General features: G+C 39.0%; 1 protein-coding gene across 3 annotated transcripts; it reads right to left on the bottom strand.

The window, feature by feature from the left end:
- Positions 1-3,692: 3,692 nt before the first annotated feature.
- Positions 3,693-25,693, bottom strand: prkag2b (protein kinase, AMP-activated, gamma 2 non-catalytic subunit b). 3 transcript variants are annotated; one of them, XM_030161207.1, is made up of 16 exons: positions 25,430-25,693; positions 23,919-23,984; positions 22,191-22,452; positions 12,900-13,126; positions 10,493-10,544; positions 9,679-9,785; positions 9,218-9,299; positions 8,457-8,515; positions 8,332-8,377; positions 8,184-8,238; positions 7,965-8,091; positions 7,539-7,704; positions 7,414-7,451; positions 7,171-7,317; positions 6,964-7,057; positions 3,693-5,102 (listed from the first exon to the last, which is right to left on the bottom strand). In XM_030161207.1, the coding sequence occupies exons 1-16, from the start codon at positions 25,511-25,513 to the stop codon at positions 5,071-5,073; spliced, it is 1,644 nt and encodes a 547-aa protein (XP_030017067.1). In that variant the 5' UTR covers positions 25,514-25,693; the 3' UTR covers positions 3,693-5,070. The 3 variants fall into 3 exon arrangements, with proteins under 3 accessions (XP_030017067.1, XP_030017066.1, XP_030017068.1); XM_030161206.1 differs by having other exon boundaries at positions 12,897-13,126; positions 25,430-25,692; XM_030161208.1 differs by lacking the exons at positions 22,191-22,452; positions 23,919-23,984; positions 25,430-25,693 and adding an exon at positions 18,641-19,272 and having other exon boundaries at positions 12,897-13,126.
- Between the last annotated feature and the right edge of the window lie 910 nt (positions 25,694-26,603).

The raw sequence follows: 26,603 nt of genomic DNA, 5'->3' as shown, positions 1-26,603 counted from the left end.
CTGGAGTAAGTCTGGTCCAGTTTTAGACCTCATTTAGAAGTCCATCAGATCCACTCATGCTACCTTTGCCTCATTTAAACGCAACCTTTTCTGCATGAAAAACTTCCTGCTGAAATCTTGCAGTTTCCTTAAGAGATCAAAAGGAGCTCGAAAGGAGAAATGATCCATCTCATATTGAAATGTAAATATTCAATGAGAAAGAGGTCGTTTCTTATTACCCCATGATGTGATCAACTGTAGAAATTGATTTTGTCCACAGCCTCCCACTCTGTGAACACTGTACTCTAGTGGCATCTTGTGGTTGCTAACTACATGTTCACCTCAGATGTTTTGGACACACAAGAGGCCAAGAGACAGAGAAGCTCCATAAAGACCTCAAGTACTGCAGATAATCATTTCAGCCACAGGAAACGGCAGCTGATTTCACTAAGCAGATCAAATATAGAGTCGGTCAGCTGCCGTAGTGTTCAGCTGAAATGAAATCCAGCCTTTTCTCTGCGCTCTGTGGCACATGGTTGCCTATCCCTGCTCTAAAATATCCTCAGGGCAGCATGCCATGAGGAGAAAAGGCTCCAGGGCTGAAGGCTCAACAGATTACAGCTTTGGTGAAGGCAGCTCAGCCGGATGGTGGATGGTATTACATGAGGAAAGTAGGAGCTGAGCATCTAAATGTCACACAATATGAAGGAGATCAGCATGGATGGAAGAACTAAGAGAAGAAAAAAAAAAGTTCAACTCTTCAGTGACGTATAACATGGGGATGGACATTTTAATAATAGTCGAATAACACTGGTCAACAACAAATTTATTAAGTTTTTTGAGCTGACTTAGGATAATTTTGGTGTGCTGAATCCAAAAATCACATTAATTTTGCTCAATCAGGTCAACTTTCTGAACTATGCTACATATTGGCTTTTTAACATTTTTGCTTACATTTATGGGCATTTTCACATCATATGATACAAAATTCTTTCATATTTCTTGCAATAAACGAGTTCTGAAGATTTTACTTTTGCCAATTTATGATTAATGTTTTTTTTTAATATTACAGGTGAATGAAATGGCCTCGACTAGAAGATCTTGCAAAAATAAGCCTGACGTATTCTGCTACATCTGCGGTGAATACACCATTGTACCTAACAGGAATCAAGTCACAAGTTTCATGAAGTGTGCTTACCAATCTTATTTAGGTATTATTATATTTTGTCAGAAGATCAAATTTTTCAAAATCAAATTAGCAAAAAAACCCTGACCTGATTGAGAAAAACATGTCATTTTTGGATTTAGCGGTGCAAAATGGTCCTAATTCAGTTGAAAAAACCTAGACAAGTTGCAAAAAACATTTTTTTGTAACCCAGTGTAATCAGAGATATCCTTTAAAAAATACTTAAGGAAATCAATTATGATATCGCATTGATACATATATATATATTTATATTGTCTTTCTTTTTTTAATGAATTCTGAATGTGTACAGACTATGAAAGTCTCATAACTTTTATAATATTTATGTATTTATAAAGTGGAGGCTTTAAAACAAGCTATTTTAGGCTTTCTGCCTCTCCCTGCACCTTTACTGTTTTATTATGACTTTAATCAATGTTATGTATGTGCAAAATAAATCAATAAATTAATAAATAATAGTCAGATAATCGAGCAAATTAAGCTGAATATTCATTATTAACACAAGCCCACAAAAAAATAAAAAAACAATAATAATGCACTCACTAATCAACAAGTGGGCAAACTACAGACATTCCATTTAATTTTTTAACTTTACACAATTATTCAGATATTTAACATAAAACAGCATTAGTTCTGTCTCTGCTGAGTAAAACATAAATCCTCCTCATCTCCTACCCCAAATACAAATTAGTAAAAAAAAACCAAAAAACTATCCTTATTATTTAACCTGGTTAATATTCAAGTAATATGTAATATAAACAGTATTAAAGGTGCACTACACATCTATTAATTTTCTGTGAAGATGCTTTTTACCTTAATTTTCTAAAGGAACTATTGTGTCAGACATTAACCTTTTCATTCATACTGGTCACTACAGTGGACAGTTATTTGCCAGCTGTTCTCTTATATATTCATGGGTTTTGTTGTTTTAGTTCCATATCAGCCAACACAGTGGACGCTTATGCACCATCCCATAATATACTGACATTCATACTGTTACTGTAACTTTATGTTCTTGGTAAACCTGATCTGTAATAACATCTTTGAGTGTAAATTAACTGCTAATTGTTATTAGACTAATTAACAGTTTTCTTAATCAAAAAGGTTCTTTTTTTTGTATATTATCTCCATAAAGTGAGTAATAACTAGTATTAGAGTATGATCAAATATGAGAAAACAGATTATCTGCATTAAAAATGTTTTTATTTCATAGTTTTCACACAGTTTATCACTTATCTATATCTGATATTGCATTTTAAATACATGTTTCTGTGCTTCAAAAATTAAACCCATGGTGTCCAGCTGAGTGGACATTTTTGTAACTCCATGAAAAATAGGTTCATTTAAAAAAAATTCAATCGCATTGCTTTTTTCATGCCTAAGGAGGACAAAAAAACACTCAGGAAAAAATCTTCACTAATGTTCTCATAATTCATGCATGAAAGGGTTAAAGACTGATGTGTAAATCTGGGATATATTTGTAGTTAACCCAGACATTTTCTTGACTTAAATAGTACATGTGTTTTAACAGAAAATGTCTTTCAGATTTTTTTCTTCAGTTATAATGCAGTTTGCTTTGAGATGCAGTAGGCTATTGGGACCAAGTCAAACATTTATCTTAAATTTACTAATCTTGTTAGGGTCTGGGCATTAATTACAGAAATTCAATATATTGTTTTCATTAGTGCATAATTACACAAAAATAATCATTGCATTTTCATTACCATAGAACAGTGGTTTCCAACTATTTTTTGCTCTTGACCTCATTTTAACATCACAATTTTTTTGGTGACCCCAGACATTCAAAATGGAGATTTTTTTTTTTTTTTGTGCTAAAATTAATTTGTTTTTGATCATGTAATAGTTTTCTATACTATGTTGCAAATAAACGTTAATTTTAGACAACATTTAGGTTATATAATGTACATTATTATGGACAGAGGCAGAAAAGCCAGGTGTAGATTACTGCACAAAGTGAGAATTTTATTTTCCTTGGTCAGGATATGTACAGTCAGTCCAGCTTGGATTTACAAGGCTGACAATTAATACTGAACAAACAAGAACTCAAACTATGAATTATGAAAACTGCAGTATCTTAAACCAGCCACAATGAACATTTGAAAGGTAAACAGAACCACAGTGCTTCAGTTTCAGCCTCGGAGTCTGTCATGTCTTGTATGTATTGTGATTGTCTCTCTCAACTCACCATATATTTTTTGATCAGTAGTTTTTTTTTTATGAATTACTAGAAATTTCAGGCAACCCCATTTGAATTCCAGGTGCCCCCAAGGTTGAAAAACCCTGCCTTAGAATAAGCTGCTATATCAAGAATGGGTCGCCTTCACAGAAGCCGCAGTTCTTACAGTAACTCAATCAACTTCCTCTTCCTCTTTTTTCATTTTATAGCTGTTTTACTGTGGCCTATGTTGTAATAAGTTACCAGAAAAATGACGTGACCATTGAGTAAATCCACTGAAGAACTTCAAGAAGATGAAACACAATTTTAAAGTACATTCAGTGTCCGTTTATTTTTCTGCAGCCAGAAAAATAGAAAAAGTAAAACAAAGAACATTCATACTGCTGAAGTGTAGTTTGTCATGCTTTGCACATTTACAGTACATGTTGATCTGATAGAAAGTTTATTTGAACTGGACAATATCGCCACGATATTTACAAAAATAACATTAAAACTGCATTCTCTTTAAACATTCATAAAAATAAAGCTTTCTGTGACACGTTTCCCAAAAACGATCCTATTTACAGTCAAAGACGGAGATGAGTCCTGTCGAGCTGCAGCAGAGATAACCATGTCGTTTTGTTTGTCTGGACTCTCACCCAAAAAAAGACAACTACGACACCACGGAAAATACATGGAAAAATGCCTTTAATATTAAAAGGTCATTTTGTCCATTTTATACCGTTAGAAAAATAAATCAGTGAAAATAAACCAGCACAGATGAACTGAGTTAAAAGCCTCTTGCAGGTCATGGCTGATTCATCCTTTTTATTGTACAGATGTATTTGCCTCCGACCACTGCTGCTGCTCGTGTCAAAATCATTTTAGCTTTATTTAAAATTTAATTAAATGCATTAAGATAAACACATTCCACACTTCTGATAGCATTTATAGTTTTCCCAAATTGCAACCAACCACAAAAGGTGAGAGTACGTAAAATTGAGTGCAACCTGCACCATGTACTTTACATTTTACTATTATAGATTATATGTTTCTACACATTTCCAAATTGCACTCGTTTGACAACAGAAGGTCAAAAGGACAATACTGTCTGCATCTGGTACGAGTAGGGCAAATAAAGGCACGAATAAGGACTGGGCATTTTCGCTCTGTATTGCCACATGGTGGATGAAGTGTAGGTTTGTTTTTTTTGTATTCAACAGGTTGAATCTGTGAAGGTTCATCTTTCTTCCACAAACACTGACGAGATGAATTTTCCTTGAGGTGATGATATTCAACACTGACCGCCAAATGTGACCGATGACACAACGCAAACCACTGAAGCCCTCGTTCAGTTGAACCCGTCTCCATTTGACCCACCTTTCCCAGGCAGGTGACCATAATGCATCACTGTGATTATGTGAGAATGAGTGTGCGTCTGTATCTACAGTATATATACATATTATACTGTATGTGTGTGCATCTGATCAGTGTTCAAACAAAACAAAAAGAATAAATTCAGAAAACTAAACCTCAGTGCAGGAACTCCACTTCACTAATCTGTCTAACTCTTTGGTTTCCAGGCGTCTATAGTGCATCAGTTGCAGGTGTCTCTGGGACCTTCGGACCGGCTCTGCTCAGCCTTTATCCCTACCTCAACCTTCAAACTTATGTACTCCCACCACGTCTCCACTTCAGCTGATGCTCCTTCTCATTCGGTCAGGCTCTCCTCCTTACAAGCATCTGCGAAAAAAAAAGCAAACAAACAAGAAAAACAAACATGGAGCGAGAAATATCAGTAAGTCCCGTATTTGGCTTAAACGGACATGTTCGCTGCTGTTCAACCCAAACTTTATTCAAATGTTTTTATGTGTCTTATTAAAAATTAAGCAGACACTGAATTTGTAGGTTTTAATGACTATTTTGCTAAATTTCCAGCTACAACATTTCTGTCTAAATTGAGCTTCCGGATTTCAAAAACAAAATTTAGGATTCTTTTTGAAGCTCTAAACAACTGCCCCACTGGACTTTGTTAAAATCCAGCGAGAAAGTGATTGGTTTTACAAAGCTCATGGTGTGTTATGCACAAACATTAATAATAAACCCTTCAATAAAGCTGGGGCTGAAAAACACAACTTATATTTTAAGGCTTGATTAGTACGTCATGTTGCCCTTGCAGAATTTTGCTGAGCTGATAGAGCTACACATCAAACACACAGCAGCCTCACTAAACACCAAAATCATTAAAATGATGCAAGCGTCTGTTGTATGCTTTCAAGCGCATCGATACAAACTCATCCACATCAAAGTAGAGATCGCTACAGCCAAAATTCACCCAGATTTAAGACAAACAGACCAGAGGTGAATAAAGAAAATGTAAGCCTTGTTAACGGGATAAATAATACCTGATTTTACAAACAGATCTAACACTCGTGACCCAAAGTACAGTGGAATAGTTAAATTACTGCCTTTTGTTCTCTCTTCAGCAACAGGCATAAAGTCCACATGTACATTAGTCTAGTAACTACAAACCTGTGTTGTGTAAAGACCAGAGTTGGGGTGATCTACAGCCCTTCAGCTTTTGAGGACAAAGTCAAAACAAACAAACCTGATAAGGTTCGTCCATATGCACTATTAGCTGTATGTGCAGTACTTTGTCTTTTCCTTTAGGAGCATGAACTGTTTTCTTATAATCTTGATTCACGTTTTTGTGTTTGGGTGTCTAATCATGACACGAGGTCCACATTAGTGTTGTAGCGAATGCGGTAATTATCGTACTTGTGTGATATATTTGCCCTCTGTGTGATACATCATCAATAATTCATTCAATCTATATTTAAATCTGGAGGAGTCATAGTGGCATGCTCTCCTACTCAAAGACACCAACAGCACAACAGAAGACATTATGTCAGATGTACGCTGGTTTAACTTTGTGACAGCTTTACAGAAAACCATGACTCTCACGGTGATGACAGACTCACAAGCAGAGCTGTCCTCTTTAAAAATCTGAAATTTGAGGTATTTCAAACTAAATATAATTACTTGCAGTCCAGTATGTTATGTATCCAATGTTAATCTTTAGTATTAACTTGAGTATTAAATTTTTTCCTCCAGATATGATGATTTTAAGCATCTGGTTCAATACTTAAATATGTTCCTGCAGTACAAATCAGAGGTTCTGCTGCAAATACACTTGGCGTGAACATGCTTCAGCAAATCTGCTATTCATTTAGTTGAATAAAACCATCCAAACAGGTGTATTTCATACATTTGCTCATTAACAAAAAAACTAACAGACTTGTCCTTCGAATATATTCAAACACTACACCGTGAACTCTTCTTTAACAAAGAGCCTGTCCTTGAGTCTCTCCTCCTCTCAGAGGACGTTCAGCTCTTCTTCCTCTCACAAAAATCCACACAGCCCTGTATCAAACACTGGCATCCAGCAGGGCAAGCAGGATGCTGGGCGCCATGCTCCTCACAGTCGGCTACAGCTGATCGGTGTGGTTCCTACCTGGGACAGGGTTAGAGGGCGGGGTGGGGAGAGAGCGCAGGGTCCGGGACAGAAGGGGGGGTTGGGGATATCAGTGCTGAGCGTCTATACCTGCTGGGCTGAGCACCAGGGCCTGGAGAATGTCCGACAGGGAGATGATGCCCTCGATGCTGGAGCGTTCGTCTACCACCACCAATCGATGAACCTGGCACATACACAGGTTTCAGCAAGACAGGTGGAGAACAGTTGAGAGAAAATCAGACCTGATGTCATTTTTAGGTGCAAACAAGAGTGTATATTTTGTGCATTCAGACTCACTTCAGCCTTGACTATTCTGTCCACAATGGTCTCCAATGTTTCCATTTTGTGGCACTTTACGACTCCTTCGAAGTACTGTGAGCGATGTTTTAGAGCCTGGGTCACTGTAATGTCAAGGTTGTTATACGTCTTCTCAGCAGCCAAGTTCTACACAAACACAAATGACAACGTGTTGTTTAATGACAGCAGACAAATAATGATTCAGTTTCATTTTAGAGAAAAACTGTTAAAATTACAACTTACAATCACATCAAACTTGGAGTAAATATCCACAACTTTGCCTGTAAGAAAATAATTAAAACTGTAATGGTTTCTATTTGTAAAAATATAGAGTACACAAGTTTACAAATTTTTATAAGTGAACTGACCGGACTCATCCACCACAGGCAGAGCAGACACTCTCCTCTCCACAAAGATGTTGAGTGCTTTGATGATGGGTGTGTCTGGGTGGATGAAAGCGATGTCGTGGTATGTACCGATACCCAGCTCTCCAAGAGTCTGTTTCATGAAAGCTGGCTTTGGCATTTCACGCATCTGGAACGCACATATTCATACATGGAGACACAGGACATCCATTAATTTCTTGTTCATTAATCAAAGTAAGTGCACATTTCAGCAATGTCCACAATGACCACTAGGGGGCAGCAGTACAGAGAAAGTGAGACAACAGATGATCAGGGGTCTCTGCATCACATCTGACAATTACAATAACAAAATCAATAGTGTTAAGAAAAATGTTAAAAAAGCTAAACAGTTCTCCACCGACACAATGACAGTAATGAATGTAGACTCACAAAGAGCTGGAGGAACTTGAGGATCCTCTTATGTGTGAGAATATAAAGTGCATTCCCTGTGACGGGGTCAATGACGGGCAGGCGGTGAATTTTGTTTTTGATGAGGGTGTACACTGCATCAAACAGGCTGCAAACCCAACAAACACAATGTCAGGATCCAAATAAAACAATCAACTCTGCTCACAGTTAGCAGTGAGTCTAAGTAGAAAGAAAACACACCTTGCATCAGGTGATATGTTGACCAAAGGTTTGAATGTTGCTTGAAGGTAAACTTCTGTGTAGAAAGCAATACCATATATCTTACAATCTCCTGACAAAACTCTGGTGAACTACAACTACAATATGACAAAATAAACACGATGCTCACCTCGCCATGTCTCAAGCTTATGTTCCTCTAATTCATATATTTGCACCTGAAACAAACAAAATAAATATTAAGGACAAATATGGCTGTGGAATAAGAAAACAAACCCACTGTAAAGACTGACTTACCATTGGTGACTTGTAATATCTGTGTAGTATGATGATGAAATCTGTGATTGTCAGCATTCCTGCAGGGAAAACAGGCATTAAACACATACAATCTATAAAAGCGACGCCTGCAGGCATTGTGCAACTGGGTAGAAGAGACAGCGCTTACAAGGGTGTGGTTCAAACAACACACCATCCACTCACCACCCCCCTGTTTTATCCTCACGCTGACTTGACATTTATTATTCATCACAGGGCTGACTTGCAATAAACTCTGTGCAGGAAATCGGACAGCATAACAACACCGAATCACTGCTGGTTGGGGATTGACACTTTCATAAATGAAGGGATTTGACAAAAGGTTTTCTTTTTTTTTTTTAAACACTTAAATTAATTAAATGAATACTGTTGACCTGTCTAAACACTAGCCAATACATATGGATCATTACAGTGCGTAACAGCTTATGACAGCTGTAATGAATTCTGCTCAATACAGTATCATGCTCCACTAGCTGTGACCACAGGACGGAGTTCCCTCTTGTATTTATTTAGCAATGACACAGAGACACAGCGAGGACATTTTCCATCAGTGCTAAGGGAGAATGTGACGAAAATATAAACGCAGTATTTTGTATCTATGAGTAAACTGTTCTCCAAAGTGCTTAAAAACACGGATGATGAAAACACTCACAAGCTATTTTAACACAACAAACAAATAAAAACAAAGTAAAGTGGATCAAAAAGGGAAATCAAGACAATTCCACAGTGTTTGTATTTCTTACCCACAAAGCTTTGCTTCTCTGTGTCCCATAGTGGAGCAGCTCGTACACCGTTTGCTACCAATGCAAAGAATGCTTTCTTAACCTGCAATTCAACAGTTGGATTAGCTGGTTCAGGTTCAATTTAGATAAAGCTGTGCTCTATTGGTGGATTTAGTGGTTAAAAATCAACACATCAAACAGGACGAGCCTCCACAGGATTACTGTTTAACCTCTTTGTGACAATTTCATTAACCTTCACACAGAAACTGCTCTGAGGCTTTACTGAAGATTAATTTAGGCTGGCCTCTTTACATCCGTTTCTCTTCTACAAAGGTGTTTGACTTTACAAAATGAAGGCCTCTAAAGTGACACAACTAGTGTGAAGACTCATGAAGTCACAGTCTCACTGTTGTCATGCAACCAACAGATTAATTTGGAAAAAGAAGTGAGAAAACAGAGACGTAGAGACGACCACTACTAACTTGGAGTGCTGTGTCGAACACAACAAGCTTGGAACTTGTAGGGACAATGTCGTAGCACTTGTGGGATTTCATAAAGCGCATGTAAATATCACTCTCTGGTTCAGCAGCTAGAAGAAAAACAGAAAGTAAAGAGAAATCTCACAGGGAAAACATAATGAGAGCATGGAAACAACACACCCCAAAGCCCAAACAACCATTAAGGATCTGGACCACTTACTGCTGTTACACTCTACCATTTCACTCATAATTAAGCTGAGCTTTTAAGCGCCAACAAGCACAGAGGAAAACAGGAACAGAAATGTACTGTACAAGCCACAGAGACCTGAATAGAGAATTCTGAATGTTTCTATATGTAGTTTGTGAATATTGAGCAGATTATCTGATTTGCTGTTGCTCTGAAGTTCCTGTTATTTTATATCAAAGTGAATAAATGAATAGAAAAAACAAGTTTGGGAAATATGACTGGACAAACAGAGATTTGGAGGCATTTTTCTGCACAATTTTGATGATGTATATTTTGTATTTATATTTTCTTTTTCCCACATCACATCTAACACAAGCTGTAGAGGATTGGCTCAGTGTGGAAAAAATGCCTGTTGAATAACTCTACAAAGCACCATTCATCAAAACTACTGCATAATACTTATTTTATTATTGAGGCTATTCAATCAACAAATCTGCTGTGACAAACTGGCACAAAACAGCATATTGTTTTAACCTGGCGACATTGTGCGACCACCTTTGATATCCTGAATCATGGAGTCACCTTTACTTTCCACTGAGCCTGACTGGGTTCAATGCAGGAAACACTTACCTTCATCATCTAGTTCAAGTTTCTCCAGCATGCCTTCGAATAAGCCGTAGACCTAAGAGAGGAAACAGGCACAAGTTTGTGTTGAAACCAGCAGCCAATCCCCACAACGGCACACGGTACCGCACGACAAAACTTTGCTAGAAATAGTGAGTGAGCGTGTAGCAGCAGCAGCAGCAGGAGGGTGAAGCCACTTTCCCTGCGGCTCCATAACTCTGTCATCACGCCGCGTGTGGTGCGCACATTCCCGCAACGGCCACACGACGCCGTGAACCACCGGCGCAAATAAATTGCATTAAACTCCTCTTAGTTCTCTACATATACAAAGGTTACGTGACAAAAACCCCGCGCTACAGAGGTGCAACTTGAGCGGCACCTTATTATTAGACTCTACACCCCCTCGTAACCGCGTGAATGGAACAGTCCTGATGCGTTTACTGCAGTGGGGGAACCAATGCTTGCAAACGTCCACCACGTAGGCATGCGAGAATTAATCCCGCTACAATAAAACACATGGATCCATTGTTGCAGCTAGAATCTGGCAAACAACACTCACCGCGGCAGAAGTATTTCAAATGGAGTGGAGAAAAAGCAGGAAGCTCCACGCGCTGTGGACACACCCCTTCACGCAGAACAACTTGGGTGCCTCACCATATTAGGAAATCCCTACGTTGCTTAGCAGCAAGAAGCTGGGGATGCCTTGTCACATCATCTGAATTAAATTTACTTTGACAAAGCCATCAATGTATCAGAATCCTACAAAAACACTGATGTTGGGGGTGTTGTAAGATGAGAAAATGACATCCAAATTGTGCTGCTTGGATCCTGCACAGACCATAATATGCAAGTTCTCCGCATGAAATACGCTGTGTCATACTGTGAGATTTGCATACTCATAGATTGCTTGTTGACACATTATTTCCCTTGGTTCCTAATTTAGCACTGCAGCAGTATTGGAAAACTGTGCATCTGGCCTGGGATGCTAAACAGTCCCCAGTGTCACCCTGCAGTGGTGACACAGCGCTTCTCCAGCCAAAAAAAATACCCCTGCACTTTCATAAATCTTGCCCTGCTGCATACCAGCAGGCATGCCATCGACTGTGGTATTACAACAAACTAAAGGGATGCAGACATACATGAGTCCATTACATTAATTGCTTTTTGAAATGGGATTTGGCAAAAAAGTACAACATCAGTAGATTATTTGTGAGGAGCCTCCATTCGAGTACGATGGGGGAGGGACGGGAGAGTGTCTGACCGAGGATGAGTACTGACTCATCACTCTTCAACCACAATCATGAGTCCTTGGGTGTTAATATCAACAGAGTACAACGGTGGAGATGAAATATTGATTTACCCTCTCTAGCTACAATCCACAATCACTCAAAGCAGACAAGTCAAGACAGTACTTCAGATAATTATTCATCAAAATGGCCGAGAGCATCATGAAGTAATGCTTCAGCAGCTGCAGGAAATCTACAATAGCATTTTAACTCAGACTGAGCTGAATCTTTAATCTAAAATACTCACTGAAAACCCTTTTGTACAAAATATTGAACTAAACAGGTTCTCATCTATTTGCAGCCATTCAGTTTAACATGTAATGTTCTCTGAGATATTATTCTAGCCTTAAAATAATATTTACACCATTGTGAGCTGCTGATGCTCAGAGCAAATGATGCAAACAGAGCCTGTAAACATACAGCCTGCTCAAGCGTCAGCTGGAATTAAATAGGTTCTTATCTTTCCTGCTTTCTCTTCATCACTGTCCAAACAAATCCTTATGACTCTGTGAATAATGTTAAGTGTCTATGGCGAACATTATTACGTATGATTACGTATTTTCTCATCATCCATACAGCAATATAAGGAAGTTTAAATCATAACAAATGCAATTAAATGGTGTAAAAAAATCTTACATGCAAATTACAAAAAAAAAATTGTGTTCAGTGTTTCTGTTGAGTAAAGCTCTACATACTCTACTATCTTTGCAAAGGCTGGTGCCCCCATTTTAAGAATTCACACACTAATGTGATTCCTATGCTTAACGCCAGCGTTCAGTCAACACGATAATTATCCTCAGGCCACAAACTGGCAAAATGACCTTTGAACTAGTTCTGGACCCACTGTGTGAAATCTCTCAGCTCAGTTCAGAGCAAAGGTGCAGTGGTATTTGAAAAGCATAAAAACATCAAAATGATTTGTCACTGCTAAAAGTCGTAGCCAAATCTTTTAAGGAAACAGTCTTAATCGTTCATTGTAGTTGATAAGTAGTGGACCTGAACTGGTGGCAAACAAAACACCATGGTTTATTTTTTTTGTTTGTTTGTTTGTTTTTTTTTAAACAGACAGCATACATTTTAAGAATGCTTGTTAAGATAAATGAGATTGCAGTAGTGTGACTCACTTGTTGTTGTGAGGTAGAGTAAGATGGCACAGGGCTTGAGGAAGGGATGGGGGGTTTAGCGGAGGGAAGGCTGAGGCGCTGTCCCGTGTCTGGAGGTGTGGAGAGGGAGCGGGACCGGGAACCTGGCTCCAGGCGTTCAGGGCTGGGGCCGCTTTGCTGGGCCTCCTGGGTGAACACAGGTTGGCTGGAAGCCTGGGTAGGGGTAGTGGGTGGTGTGGAGAGCCCTGAGGCTGTGAAGAGACAAATGGTCCCATATAGATATTAATGACTCACACTATTATTAACCTATACTGACTGTTGGACCAAAACACAGTCATATATGTTCAATCGATGAGAGTGCCAAGACTGAGGTCCCCCAACTGCGACCGCTGCAGACGCTGCCAATGCTGTCACATGCTAGAACAAAGAAGGAATGCATATCTGATCCATCAGGTACTGACAGAGTCCTGGGTACTGATACAAAGACACACAGATACCAGAGATACGACTTGGCCTAGCTGCTGACAGACAGGGATGCAAGAGATGAAATTCGATTACAGATGCAGCTACAAATGGAGTCAAATGAACTTTAAAGATCAGTTGGCAGCAAGTGGCAGCACTGCAAATCATCAGTGAGTTCATAAAATATGGAGCAACTTAAACCGTTTTGTGTTGATTCCTAAAAAAATAAATCCTTAAATTGAATCAAGTAACGTAACAGAAATACAGACACATTAAAAAGAGTAGCAGTAATAAACTGTTTCACAAATGTGTTGTGTTTTTTTTTACAATGCAAATAAATCTACAGTGATAATATTTCTAAAAACAGGATTTTAAACACACAGCCATAAGTCATACATAAACAGGGATTTTCACTTATTTAGTCTCATTAGATGACTATGTGGGCGTACAAAACACTGTCTGACTCTCCTGTGTCATAATTAGTTGCACTTGTTAAGATGAGAGCAATTGCACTGATACGATTCCTTTTAATTCATGTAGTTTGGTGACCTTATGTAATCGTAGCATAGCAACTTCCACGCTGAGCAGTGGTCCAATTACCCAGAATGACCGCTGAGTGGGTGGCAGGACCTTTGATTTTTGTTATTCCATTCACAAGGGTGCCTTTTAATCTTAGAATCATTTTATCTTGTGCCTTCCTCTGTTAAGGGTTGTTAGCTGTTCTGTTTTGTGAGCAAAAAAGTCAGCTGTAGAAGAGGTGGTCAGGATCGTGTGGTCAGGGGGTCAGAGGGCAAAAGCTGGCCAGTGAAAGCTCAATTTACATCTCTGTGGGTGGACTTTACTGAATTCTATGTGGCAGACTGGTTGCATAGCTTTAATGAATGATATGACCAGTTTAAAGCTTTAAACATTTCATCATGTCTTGAAATTGTCAGTATTTCAACTCATGTGTTGTGCATTCTGAAAAGTAATAATTAACTTCCAAATAACTACAATGAGCCATGTGGATGTTCTTTTTCCTGTTCTTTCAACAATAATTGGGTTTTTGATAATGTGAGCACCCGCACTAAATGAAACTCCAGCTCAGAAGGCAGCTGTCTGTGACGCAGCTCATCCAGCAGCAGCGTCAGGCTCCTGGTGTGAGTCAGCTGACAGCTCTTACACGCTCTCTCGTTTTAGGCGTCTCAAACTTACACAGAGCAACATGTGACACTGCTGCTACTGTGGCTCCACCCAGCTGACATATTTCTGAGGACAGACAACGAGTGACATGTGTGATGTGTACCAAATATTTCTCATGACAAGGTTTACACCATGAGACTTCCAGCTGACGTCTGTTATGAAGACGTGACTAATGCTGGTGCCTCTAGTGTCCCTTCAGTACAACCTTGAGGCACCTCTGTTTCAGTTTTATTCACCTTTGGTTCCACTACATTACATCTCAGAGGCAAATACTGCACTTTTCACTACACATCATTCATCTGACAGATTTGGTTCCTTTTATAATTTTTCATCCCCTTCCTGCCCAGTAAAAACCATTTATCTCTACGTATGTCTGTGATAGACTGAAGGGTTTGAAACTTCCCTTATGGGTTGAGTTTCAAAGTCTCTTCCTTATTTAGCTAAATAAACTTAAAGTACATCAGCATGAAGTTGCAAACAGGCCTGTATTTCTGAGCTTGTTAAAAGCTATGTGGTATTATTATCTAAGTGAAACAGGAAGGTTTCATTATTGATTAAGGCATGATAATTTCAACTTTTCATCTATTTATCTACATGTCCAAGAAGCTAGATACATTAGTGCAAATTATAATTAAAAAGTGAAGCCAGAATCGGAAATTCAGTGAGTCACTCTCTTGACTAGTGGGAAGGGTGGTGCGCTGTCATTTTTAAAGTTAATTTCTGCCATGCATATCTTTAATGAAAAAGGGGGAACTGCATCAGTGAGAGCATTACACAGACTTTTGTTTCAGAACTGAGTGAAAAACTGAAGGCAGACACATTTGAGGTGTTCTTGGACAGATCAGAAGATGCAACTTAAGTGGAACAATAAAATGTGAACATTATGACTAACTATCAAGCAGTAGGAATCTACCACAGATTTGGATATATCAGTTTGAGCGTGATTATAAAACAGATCAGGATACTGTAATGGCCATTTGGAATGATTAATTTCTTGTGGATTAAGGGATGAGTTGGAAATTAAGTTGGTCTCAGTATGCAAACAGAGCTGCAATCAACATTGGAATTTATGACGGGGTTGTTCCCAAATTGCGCTAGATGGTTGCATTTGAGGATTCCCTGATGCATATTCTGTGTACCCCACACCCTGAAAAGTTGTGCTAAGTGACCTGATAGTGTCTTTCCATACTAAGACATGATACATTTACCCACTCTATTGTAAAGCTGCAGAAAAATTAAAGAGGATATGCGATGAGAATAGGAATGCTTGGGCCAACTATGGAAATCATCATAATATTCAATGCCCAGTATGGAGGGAAGAGGCTGTTAAAAATATGGAGGCTATTACCTGTGAGAAAAATTTGCACGGAAGTGTCTTTATCAGTGTCTCCTAGCTAACATGCTTGACATTTGACACATTTGACACTTCACCTTCTTCATGTTCCAGCATGAAAATGTGACAAGAGAAGGAAAGTACTGAAAAGAGACTGTTTCGAATGCTGATGCAGAGACAAGTTGATGTACTGCGAAAATCAGAATTAAACGAAATCCGATATAAATCTCCCAAATCATGTGATCAGTTTTTAATTCCTTTCTTAATTTAATGTTTTCCTTTTTTTTTCAAATTTTAATTTCACGTCTGATGCACAACCACTTGTCTAAAATGACAACAGAGACCTGTCATGGATGCAAAAAGCTCATCACAGGCTGAACCAACAAGACAGAGGTCAGCCTACGTCATCATCCACCATGTTTGATAGAAAAGACCACAGTGAAAGACGCTGTCAGGATTACATATGAAGGTCATCCCTCAATGATTTCTCAAGTATAAAATAAAGGTTGACTGATTGACATTTATGGCAGTACATTACATAATGTGGAAAGTAAAGTTAGTATGCAATTGTCACATGAAAGATGAATTTGGGGAGTATTGGAAGTTTTCTTACAGCATCCTGATTGACTGTCATTTGCCACTAAAATTAGTAAATATAGAAATTCCAATGCATGACATATTAAATAAAACATGAAGGATCGTCATTCAAAGGTTAACTATTATTAGATACTCCTGTGTGAGCTAAGACAGTAGACTTCATATTTTTATCAGGCTTTTGTTTGCCAACTGCTATCTTCAGTGCCTCTCATTGTTACTTGAATTTATAGAATCTTGAAAAAGAGAATAATATAAAAAGTTCAGACATTTTTTGCATATGAGGACCAGTGTTTCAGCGAACATTTTTCCTTGGTCTGTCCAAGTGCACGCCACACTATCTCTTGACATTTAGTTGGCGCACACCAGCCCACTTTGGCATGCCCCACTTCCGCTGTGTAGCCTTCTTATTTTAGCCACGCTGTTGTGGCACATTCCACAGGAGGAGATAACAGCAGGGCTATGAGCCCCCTCCTCAGTCCAGTTAATAAGGGGCAGCCTGACACCACCCTTAAAACAGGAAATAGATGCCTTGCTGTAAGTTGTCGACTTAATTTATATAGATTTACATAAACAGAAATACCCCTAATGCTGCTCTTTGTAGCATGCCTATGAATGAAGCTGTCTGAGAACATCCAGCACACCAAAAAGACACTGGTACATATTTTAAATAAGAGCTGAAGTGACACTAGGAAAACGTTGCTGAAACTAATTCAGTGATAACAATAATAGCTTGTTATAACTTTGCTTAAATTTGGTGAAGAAAATTATCTGAGATACCAATTTAGTGGCATGAAAGTTAGTTTAACTAAGTTACACTTTCATAATTTCCTGCAAGTCTGTGTTTATGTAACATCCATAAAAGCAAATCTGAGTGTGGGTGCCCCCGAGGAATGAAGTCTTTTTAGTCATGTGGACCTGTGACGACTGGGAGCTACGTGGGCCTGATTGTTTGATGTCAGAGCACAACTGAAGCTAAAAGCCTAGTGCACACACTGTTGCATCCATCTCTGGCCAGCCATGTAACATGATAAATCACAACTGTGCTATGTTTGTATAGGCATACTGGTTAAAACAGGTGTGTGGATAGTGAGGCAATGCAGTAGGTGATATGACAAACAGTCACTGACCCCAATTAGCAACTAGGTTTCAAAACCACTTTGCTAGGTTGTAACATAGAGTTGCTGCAGGATGTATTATGGCCAAACCCTAAAGTGTGCAGACTCAATACAAGCAAACACGCTGCAGCTTCCATAGCATAAAGGTTCAAGATGACAGCATTTTTGATATAGGCTGACTTGTCACCACATCGTATACTGGTTTTACGATGATCTCCACATTCAGTCCATCCATCATTGAGACAGGAGTCTGCTTCTCTCAACTGAGGTTTGACTGCCTCTAAATCAGGAGCTCGAGAGTCCATAATAAAGTGGCACTTGAATGCCACACAGTGTCCCAGAGATTCATCAAGCTTTACAAGCCAACATAACACTTTACAGTAATGGCATTAAGTCTGTGTGGTGGCCATGCTTTTGTTTAGCATCATCTTCTGTCAGTGTGCATTATCAGTTTCCTGCCATGAGAACCTGGAGAATATTAAGTGATGAGAGACTGGTCTCAATGCAATGTCTCCTGTCTATTTTAATGAAGTTATCAAAATGGAACAGCTATTTTGAAGGGACTCCCCTTGGATATAGGACAGAAATAATGACACTGACATGTTATCATGACCATGGACTATAAATTATCTCACCATGATTATAGAATGAATCCAAACAACAAATTTTTGGTGATTTGTCTCATTCCAACACTGCATACTAATATTTTCACATAATCCTGCGCACAAGAAAATGACATGCATATGTCTAAATTATGCACATTATTCCAAATGTATTACAGTTTAGTAAATCAGTTATCGATTCTATGAAGTTAATAAAGTGAATGAATCTTGCTCTAGCTCAGTATGTATATATACTGCCCACCTTATCATCAGCCTGGTCACTTTGTTGGGATCAACTACATGTATTTGTGAAACCAGAGACTCACCACATAACTGTACAAGCAAGCTGAGGTCACGACATACATACACATGTATGGGCTACCAACAAATATAGGAAAGCCCAAACCGTCAACCTGAAAACATAGGAGACTTGACTGAACTATTATTACGTATTAAAATTGGCAGAAAAATTACCAGAGAGACATGATGCCTCGGACTGATGCCTTGCTCCTAGCCCATCTTGCTCTTTACGTTTCTTGCTCCTCCTCAGGCTGCCAAACCTCTTCATGGGTCACAGTGAGTTGTAGAATTGAGGCAAAATTCAACCATGACCATCAGCATTACGATAAAGGAAACAGTATTTGGCTCAAACGTTTTCCCAAATGAGTGTCACTCCATTCTTATAGATGATCAAAGTTGTACAGCAATTATGTCTTTGAAGCTGTGAAAAGAGATGGCCTTCTTTAGCTTCAAAGAGGAAACTTGTCAACTCCAGTTACTGGATAAAGAAGACACTGTCCTCTTCTGTCTTCTTCACGTAAATCCACAAGAGAACAAATTTAGGCTATTTCATGAAGCTCAACAGCGTTTTTTGAAGGCAGCACTACCAGTTAAGTAGAGAAAATGCCAAGGACAGCAAGTCACCAATATAGGTTAAGCTTGTCCAGGCAAAAAAATAATAATCCTTAGGGACCACAAAACCAATAGGAGGTAGGCGTACACTATCTATGCCCGTTCACACATTTGACAAAAAAGGCATGGAAACTGTAAATTTCAAACAGCTACTAAGAATGGTTCCTCTCTCAAGTGATGCCAATTTCAAACTGGGACGGGTCTGCCTTCTCCTCCCCCCGCCTCTCAGCTGTGTCAGTGCTGTGAATTGTCAGGTGCAGCTGTGGGTGGTGTCTCTTTAATATAGCAAGCGTGTCAGCAGCCTGTAAAAGGAGGCCGGTCTATGAAGGATACACCAATGATTGGCTCAGGCAGCCCTTCACCCTGCCCCTTCCACTCCCCTCCCTCTTCCGTCAGAGAAAATTCTGCAGAAGCACATCTGTCCCACTCCGTCTTTGCACAATGTAACATGGTCTCAGCATTTTCTACCTTAAATTCTCATTGATTTTATTTTTGGGCCATCCTACAGATAATAAATCCTGAAAAACTGCAGTCCTGCCATTTGTACATCCAGCTGTCTGTAACTTTTGGGGGGGCTGACCTTTAAGACTGCTGAGACCAGCCCCCTGTCAGATGACAGCAGGGGGACATCCCATGTTCTGTCAGCTGATCAGTAGCTTACACTCAATACCACCAGCCTTCCCTAACCTTAACAGATGACCCACTAAAGTATAGGGTGCTTACATTAGCTAGAACTTCTTCAGTACAGATCTCAATTAACATGTTACACAGCTGTCCTACTCAGTCCAGTGGGTTAACGGCATATATGAGATATTAGTGATAATAAAGGTAATTTAAAACATCCAATAATACTCTTTGTAATGAAGATTTTCTTATTCCTGTGAAATTATTTTGTCATGTATAAAAGTTTCTTCAAATTAAATCAGTTCAACACTGATTATAAAAACTCACCAACACGTCTAAGGTTTCTTTTGTTCTGCTTTTCCTGAGATTAACTTCCCTGCTTTAAAAAAAGAAACACTTTGTCCTTCTAGGGACTGTGATTTATGAAATTGGAAAATCAAAACTGCTCAGCTCCTTTATTTACTGACAACATACAGCACACAGTAGCAACAGAGTGAGAGAGAGGAAAAAATCTGCATGGTTGTGTGAGGAGCTCCTGGTCACTTCCAGATAAGGCTATGAGAGCACTACTATTGCCTTCAGCAGTGAGAGACTGACAGAGTCCAGGCAGATGGGAAAACACACATTTAAACCAGCTACATGAAGAGACATTCTTATCATATTTGTAACAAATATGGGTATATATGAACCTGAGCAAAAAAAGGCTCCTACTGAATAAAATGTAAACATCTGAAGTCCGGGCTCAGACTTCTCTCAGCCACTATAGTCCTATATTATATATTTATTATTCATATAAAAAGAGAAAATGATTCTGTAGAGGTTAGTAAGCAGTGGGGTCTTAATTAACACCAACTTCAGAACTAGTAAATCATAGCAATGACTTCAGCACACCCTTGTGGTGGAAGTAGTATCTACAAAAACAGCAGACAAAAATAGAGAAGCTTCAGTGCCTCTCAGTCACTACATGGTTTCCATTAGTAAGAAAAGTTTGACAACATTATTCCATGTGGTGACACTGAAAGCCATACCATCAGTCAGCAGATGAATAAGGAGGATGTTATGTCTAAAACCACATTTGCTGCTTATAATTCTAAACAACTGACATTAAGATGCCACCCTAGTTTGTGTGTTTTGGTGACTTTTAATTTGGTTACCATCAATAACAACTTCCCGAGGAAACTGAGTGTGTTGACTCTGGAGGTTTGGCCCTAACACAGGTATTCCACCAGCCACTGCCAAATGACCCTCTGTGAGGAAACAGAGAAGAAAAGCCACACGTACGAGCCAAAAACATATGACTCATCTTTCTGCCGTTTAATGGGGCTGTTTCCATGTTAAACAAGGTGGTTTTTGTTATGTAATGATCCACCACAGAATAAACGGGACCATGAGAGAAAAACATTTGCCTGCTCAGTCTGTTCTTTATAAAACAAGGCCTTGTTGTGCCTCGGTGTGGCTCATTTCCACATCTTTATATGTACCAATGTTACCATAAAATAAAGAGAAAAAATACTTCAATTGTTTGCCTTATTGTGTTGTGATGAATAAGATTTTAGATGAGCATACTTGTACTGGGACCTAAATAAAGCAGTGGAAATGGAGTATTTTGTTGTCCTAGAATTAGACATTTGAGAAGTGCTACTTTTTTATCATTTTTGGAACATCATACTGTAGCTCTATCACTCTAGAGATTATCTCATTATCTAAGTGCTATATCATTACGGTGTTTTAATGGAGACATGGAGAATGCAACATGGCTGTGCAATACCAAATCTAATCTAGTAAATCTAATGCTCAGTACCTTTTCCTTTACTGAAAATCTGAAAAGCAAATTATTTCCCAATTTTTTCCTAGACAAACTTTTTATAGCAGTATTAAAGAATTAGAGATAATGAAGCAACATCTGTCTGCACTCAAGTGGTTGGCCTTCTAATTGACAAGGCTTGTGACTGTGCTGGCCTTCTGGTATCACAAAACTGAATCTTTTCTTTTTGTTAAAACAATGACAACAAGATTCGTATTTCCTTACTGACAGAGTTAAGCTGCTGAAAAAATGCTGCCTGGCATGTTTTTCATGTCAGTTTCATCAGTAGCTGATAAATACCTGAACTCATGAACTCAATCAGATAGATTATGTTCCTGTATGTGGTTTTATCTCCTACTTGAGCAGGAAACCCCAGTGATCTTTCGATATCTCCCAGTTTCTACTGTGTCTTACTTTTTTTGTAAGTGTCTTCCTTTGAGATCTTCTCCTGGACAAAAATTAATCAGTACTGATCTGTGTTGTGCAGAGATGACTTGTGCTTTTTCTTCATATTGATTTAGTGCATTTAGTAAACTATCAAATGCAGTAGTCAAACTAAAGGATTTGCTTTACAACAGTCTTCCTTCAGATTTCCAACAGGCACTGATGGTTACACTGTTTGGATAAGTTCAGTCTGAAATGATGACATCAGGAAAGGGCACTAGTGCAATAGTTTTGACTTACCTCTCCTGGTTCTGGAGAAGATTTTGATGCTTGCATTTGCAGAACTGGATGAAGAGCGGAAGATACCACTAAAGCTTAAGCGACGGGGGGACTTTGGTGAGGAAGTCTGGTGTGAAGGATAGGGGAATATAGTTTTGGGTGAACCTGAGCTGGTCTTTGATTGCACAGGAGCAGACTGCGGACTAGGGAGCTGAGAGCTGCTTCCTGGGATCCTCAGTGGCACTCCTTTGATTGGACTGGCTGAGCGGATGCGACGCTCTCCCTGTGAGACAATAACCAGACACTTACTTTCCTTCATGTTTTATGTACAGTGCAAAATGACATATAAAAGAAAGGTCAAAGTGAGAGAGCAAACACAGAACAGATTTATTGTGAAAAAACAGCTGCTGATTGCAGTTGGAAGCTCGTTACTTCCCCTTTTTTCCTGATATAAAACTGTTTACTTGGCCTCACTGTAATACTTTGTAGGATTTTGTAAAAAGCAGGATGAACATTTGAGTATCAAGTTCAAAGTAGGATGACGCATGTCAGTTTTAATGATACAGTTATAATGTTAGGTAAAATGTGAATTACTTATGAAACACCACAAAACTGATTCCTGGGCTTACATGATTGACACTTTTTGAATTAATACTTTCACTTGGTTTTCATTACTGGCAATATTTGTCATATCTGGGTTTATAAGTGTGTTTTGCAAGGCCAATATCATGTAAACAGACTGAAAAATCCTTCTCTATTTGCTGTACAGATACCAAAACAAAACAAGAGAGACGGCAGCCAATCTAGTTGGAGACAGAGAGAGCCTCCTCCCACCACTGATGGCTGCCTGCTCTGAATATGCCAACAACAAATCTTTTAACCATTTGTGGGCTGCAGTACAGTGAAGCATTCAGTGCAGAAATCTCTGCTCATGAAGTATACAGTATTTACAGACAACAGTACAAGGCAACAGGAGTGTTTGGATAAGAACCTGTTACTACTCTCAACAAAGTGGAAAAGGTGCTGAATGGTATGAGGAAGGAAAAGAGAACTAGAGCTGCTCCAAAGGAAGGGAAATGTACCAACATTAACACCAAAAGCTCAAAGCAAAAGGGGAAGAGCATTTTGCCGGATCTGCTTGACAAGCATTCAGTACGGTATTTGCTTAGGCTGGCCCCTCTCCATACGCACATTTCTGTTTAAACCAATCCTGTAACCAATCTGAGAGTGAGAGCACACACCCTTTTTTTCTGTTTGCAGACAACTCTCACTCTGTCATTGTGCAAGAGCTTGTTAAGGCAAGTGAATCAGCAATGAGGATTTTGGATGAAAACCAGCACTCAAAACACGAGGCAATGCAGGATTTTTATCAGCACTGTGCAAGTATTATTAGTTTAAAGCTAAATATGAGGCAGTTTTATTCCTCTTCAAATCAATTAGAACAAACATCAGGAGAAGGATGGTTTCTTTTAGAAAAATCAATTTCCTGTATGTGATCCGACCATGCCTGGACACAGTGGGTGTAATGTTACTCTGAGCCAGTGAAGGTTGGCAGAATAGAGAAGATGGCCTTGTTTAATATTTTGTCTTTCCTAAATCCACATTAAAATGTGTGCCAAGCCAAACAAACAGAGTCAAAGAGACAAGATAAATCATGTGCTGAATAAAAAAAAAAGCCTTGAGGGGAAAAAAGGCAACCAAATGAAAGACGTTAACACAGAAATCATTAAATGAAAATAACATCTCTACCATCTGACTGCCACTTTTGGAGGAGCTGCCCGTCTCTGCTTGCGTCGAAGTAAATGCACCAAAGTCCTGCACATAAAACAGAGCTGGGTGTCAAGGATAAATCCTACATTTATAAAATACAACAGGAAAACAAAAAAGGCATGTCATAGCAGGTAACACAAATGCCTGTAAGACACTGTAACCTAAGGCTGAAAACCAAATGACTGAAAAGAAAGAGGACAGTGTTGCTCGTCTTAATTGTTTATAAGATGATCATATTCGGGCGTTTAGTGTGCCACTCAAATACATTTCATTGTTACACATGGCCTTGAAACACAATGCAACATTCTTCTTCCCCATACCAAAGCCTGGGCTTGACATTCCTCTTTACAGAGATAGGATAATGCAACACACACTGGGCTGGGCTGGGCTGATTACGCAGATGTAATTAAACCTTGAGGCGTTCCTCTAAGGTGAAAGTCTATATTTTTTGGCATGAACTTCTTGCACTACAGTGTACCTAAGCATTGGATATGACCTACTTCTATAGTCACAGGCTTACTTCTGAACAGGAATGGCATATACCACAGTTGCTTATGAATGCATGAAAGGGTTAAGTTTCTCATGTTTCTAAATCATGATAATGCATTGCAATAACTCGCTAACTGGAAACACAGATTGTATCCTGTTTGTGTAGGTTTGAGATCAAAAATGTTCCATCGGTGGATTTAATGAATCTCATCCAGTAGTGCCATACCTGGGAGCTATGTTGACATCATGCAACATGACGAAACTAATTAGTTATCATTAAAGTGTGCTCTTGGTAATCTGTGGGATGTTGCTGAGTTGAAAAACAAAAGATTTAATAAAGCTGCACAGTTAAGTCTTTGTAGGTGGGTTAAGTAAAGTGAAAACCCAACCCCAGTCAGACATAAACTGCCCAGACTGATGAATGGAAGTAACTGGAGATGAAGCATGAGTGAAATGCAGTTAAATAAACCAAAGCCCTGGGTATAGTGACCATAATGAATCATGACTCACTGTTTTGGAGCTGGTTGATTCCTCTGAAATGTTTCAATTGTTTACTAGTACTTTCCTATTGTCAAAGGATGTAAATGTATACGTTTCAATGGGGGGAGTTGGCCTCAATTGCATCATTCCTGCAGAAAGTATTCATGAAAATAAGAGCAACATATTCAGGAATTATTACTTTCTGATATACTAACGAGAAAAGGAATGCAGCCGTTGAATTCGAGCCATTAAATGTAGCATTAGAGAGTACTTCAGGGGCATTTTCATGTCAGATTCAAGTTCAATACAATGAAATGACAAATCGTGATCCGGGACAGCTGTCAATCAAGCACGCGAAGCACAAGAGCGCGCGCACGTGCGTAGCTGCAACAACAACTAGTTAAGCTAATAACCGCTAAAACTTTTAGTCACGATTTTCAACAAAAAACTTCAACAAGCCACTTTTGTTTTGGTGGAAATCTCAATAAGAAACCAAATTAGATGATACTTCACCGACTCACTGGCATGTTAATCCGCAGACTTCTTCTCCTCTTTGGCATTTTCTTCGAGCTCTCCTTGCTGGACTCCATCACAGTACTTCCCATGTTTTGGTTATATTCGTTAAACGACTACGACGCGTAAAAAAAAAAAAAAAAAGTGTAACTCCTGTATCGCGACAGCAGATCATCAACACCCACCTCCGCCTTGTCTTCGGCTGCCCCCTCTGCTTACTACGCCAACACCACGGAGAAGCTGTCTCATCCACCAGGAAGTAGGCTCGACCGTCGGAGGCAGGGCTCGCATCTCCAAATGAGACTCAACCCTTCAACGCCGACGGCTGTTTACAGGTGTTGTGCAAAAGTCTGTCACCGAGAGAAACGTAACCCCATTACGTCACCGGAAAGAAAAAAAAATATGCATCGTTTTTTTTAAATTTTATATTTACTTTTCGGCTTTAAATGGTAAAACAAATATCATAGTCACATATTTTAACCGAGAGCAGGACGAAGCCTAAAATTTTGCTTTTAAACGAGATGTTTTCATAATAAATAGCCATTAAAACACACAAAAATTAAAATAAAATATTACCACCTTCATATATTACTTCTATAATCAGATATCCTTTCCCAAATAGCAGAATTTTGTACTACTAGCAAAACATGACGAGGCAAAAATGATGCCACACAACTAGGAAATGGATTTTTTTTCTCTGGGGCCCGAATATTGACAGTACACCAGTAGCACTGCCGTATATAGAAGCTCCACCAACAGATGTCAGTATGAGTCAGATTTAACTGTATTTTACAAAGGGATAGAAAGTAGTTAGACATTTTAGCTTCAAGAATTGCTGAGAGGTTAATAAATTCTAACATGGCCACAAATTAGGTGTATGAGCAGCAGGAGGTTAGAGCGCCACCTCCCTGATACACATTAGAATGTGTGCATATTCATTTATCATAATAGTGTCCCCTATAAGATCCTTCCAGATCTCATTTCAATGAATTCAGGAGGCAGCTACTCTTTCAGGAGTATTTCTATGACGCTTGATAAATGTAAAGACCCAGCACAGAGAGCAGGGGCCCAGGATTTGTAAGGAATATTTCAGATAAATGACATTTATAATGACAGTGCACTTCTGAAGCGACTCTCAGTGTGTTACAAGATATACATATAAAGAATGTTTGCGGTGACTAA

The sequence above is a fragment of the Sphaeramia orbicularis genome, chromosome 17 (genome assembly GCF_902148855.1).
Source record: "Sphaeramia orbicularis chromosome 17, fSphaOr1.1, whole genome shotgun sequence".
Lineage (NCBI taxonomy): Eukaryota > Metazoa > Chordata > Actinopteri > Kurtiformes > Apogonidae > Sphaeramia > Sphaeramia orbicularis.
This window is presented reverse-complemented; position numbering and strand designations above follow the sequence as displayed.

What these genes read in the sequence shown, in the direction of transcription:
- prkag2b (XM_030161206.1), bottom strand. Translation starts at nt 25,513, where the DNA reads ATGGGAAGTACTGTGATGGAGTCCAGCAAGGAGAGCTCGAAGAAAATG. An exon ending in ACTTGAACTAGATGATGAAG is followed by an intron (nt 9,786 to 10,492) that starts GTAAGTGTTTCC and finishes TTTTTCTTCTAG; the next exon opens with CTGCTGAACCAGAGAGTGAT. An exon ending in GCCTGTGGTGGATGAGTCCG is followed by an intron (nt 7,452 to 7,538) that starts GTCAGTTCACTT and finishes ATTTTCTTACAG; the next exon opens with GCAAAGTTGTGGATATTTAC.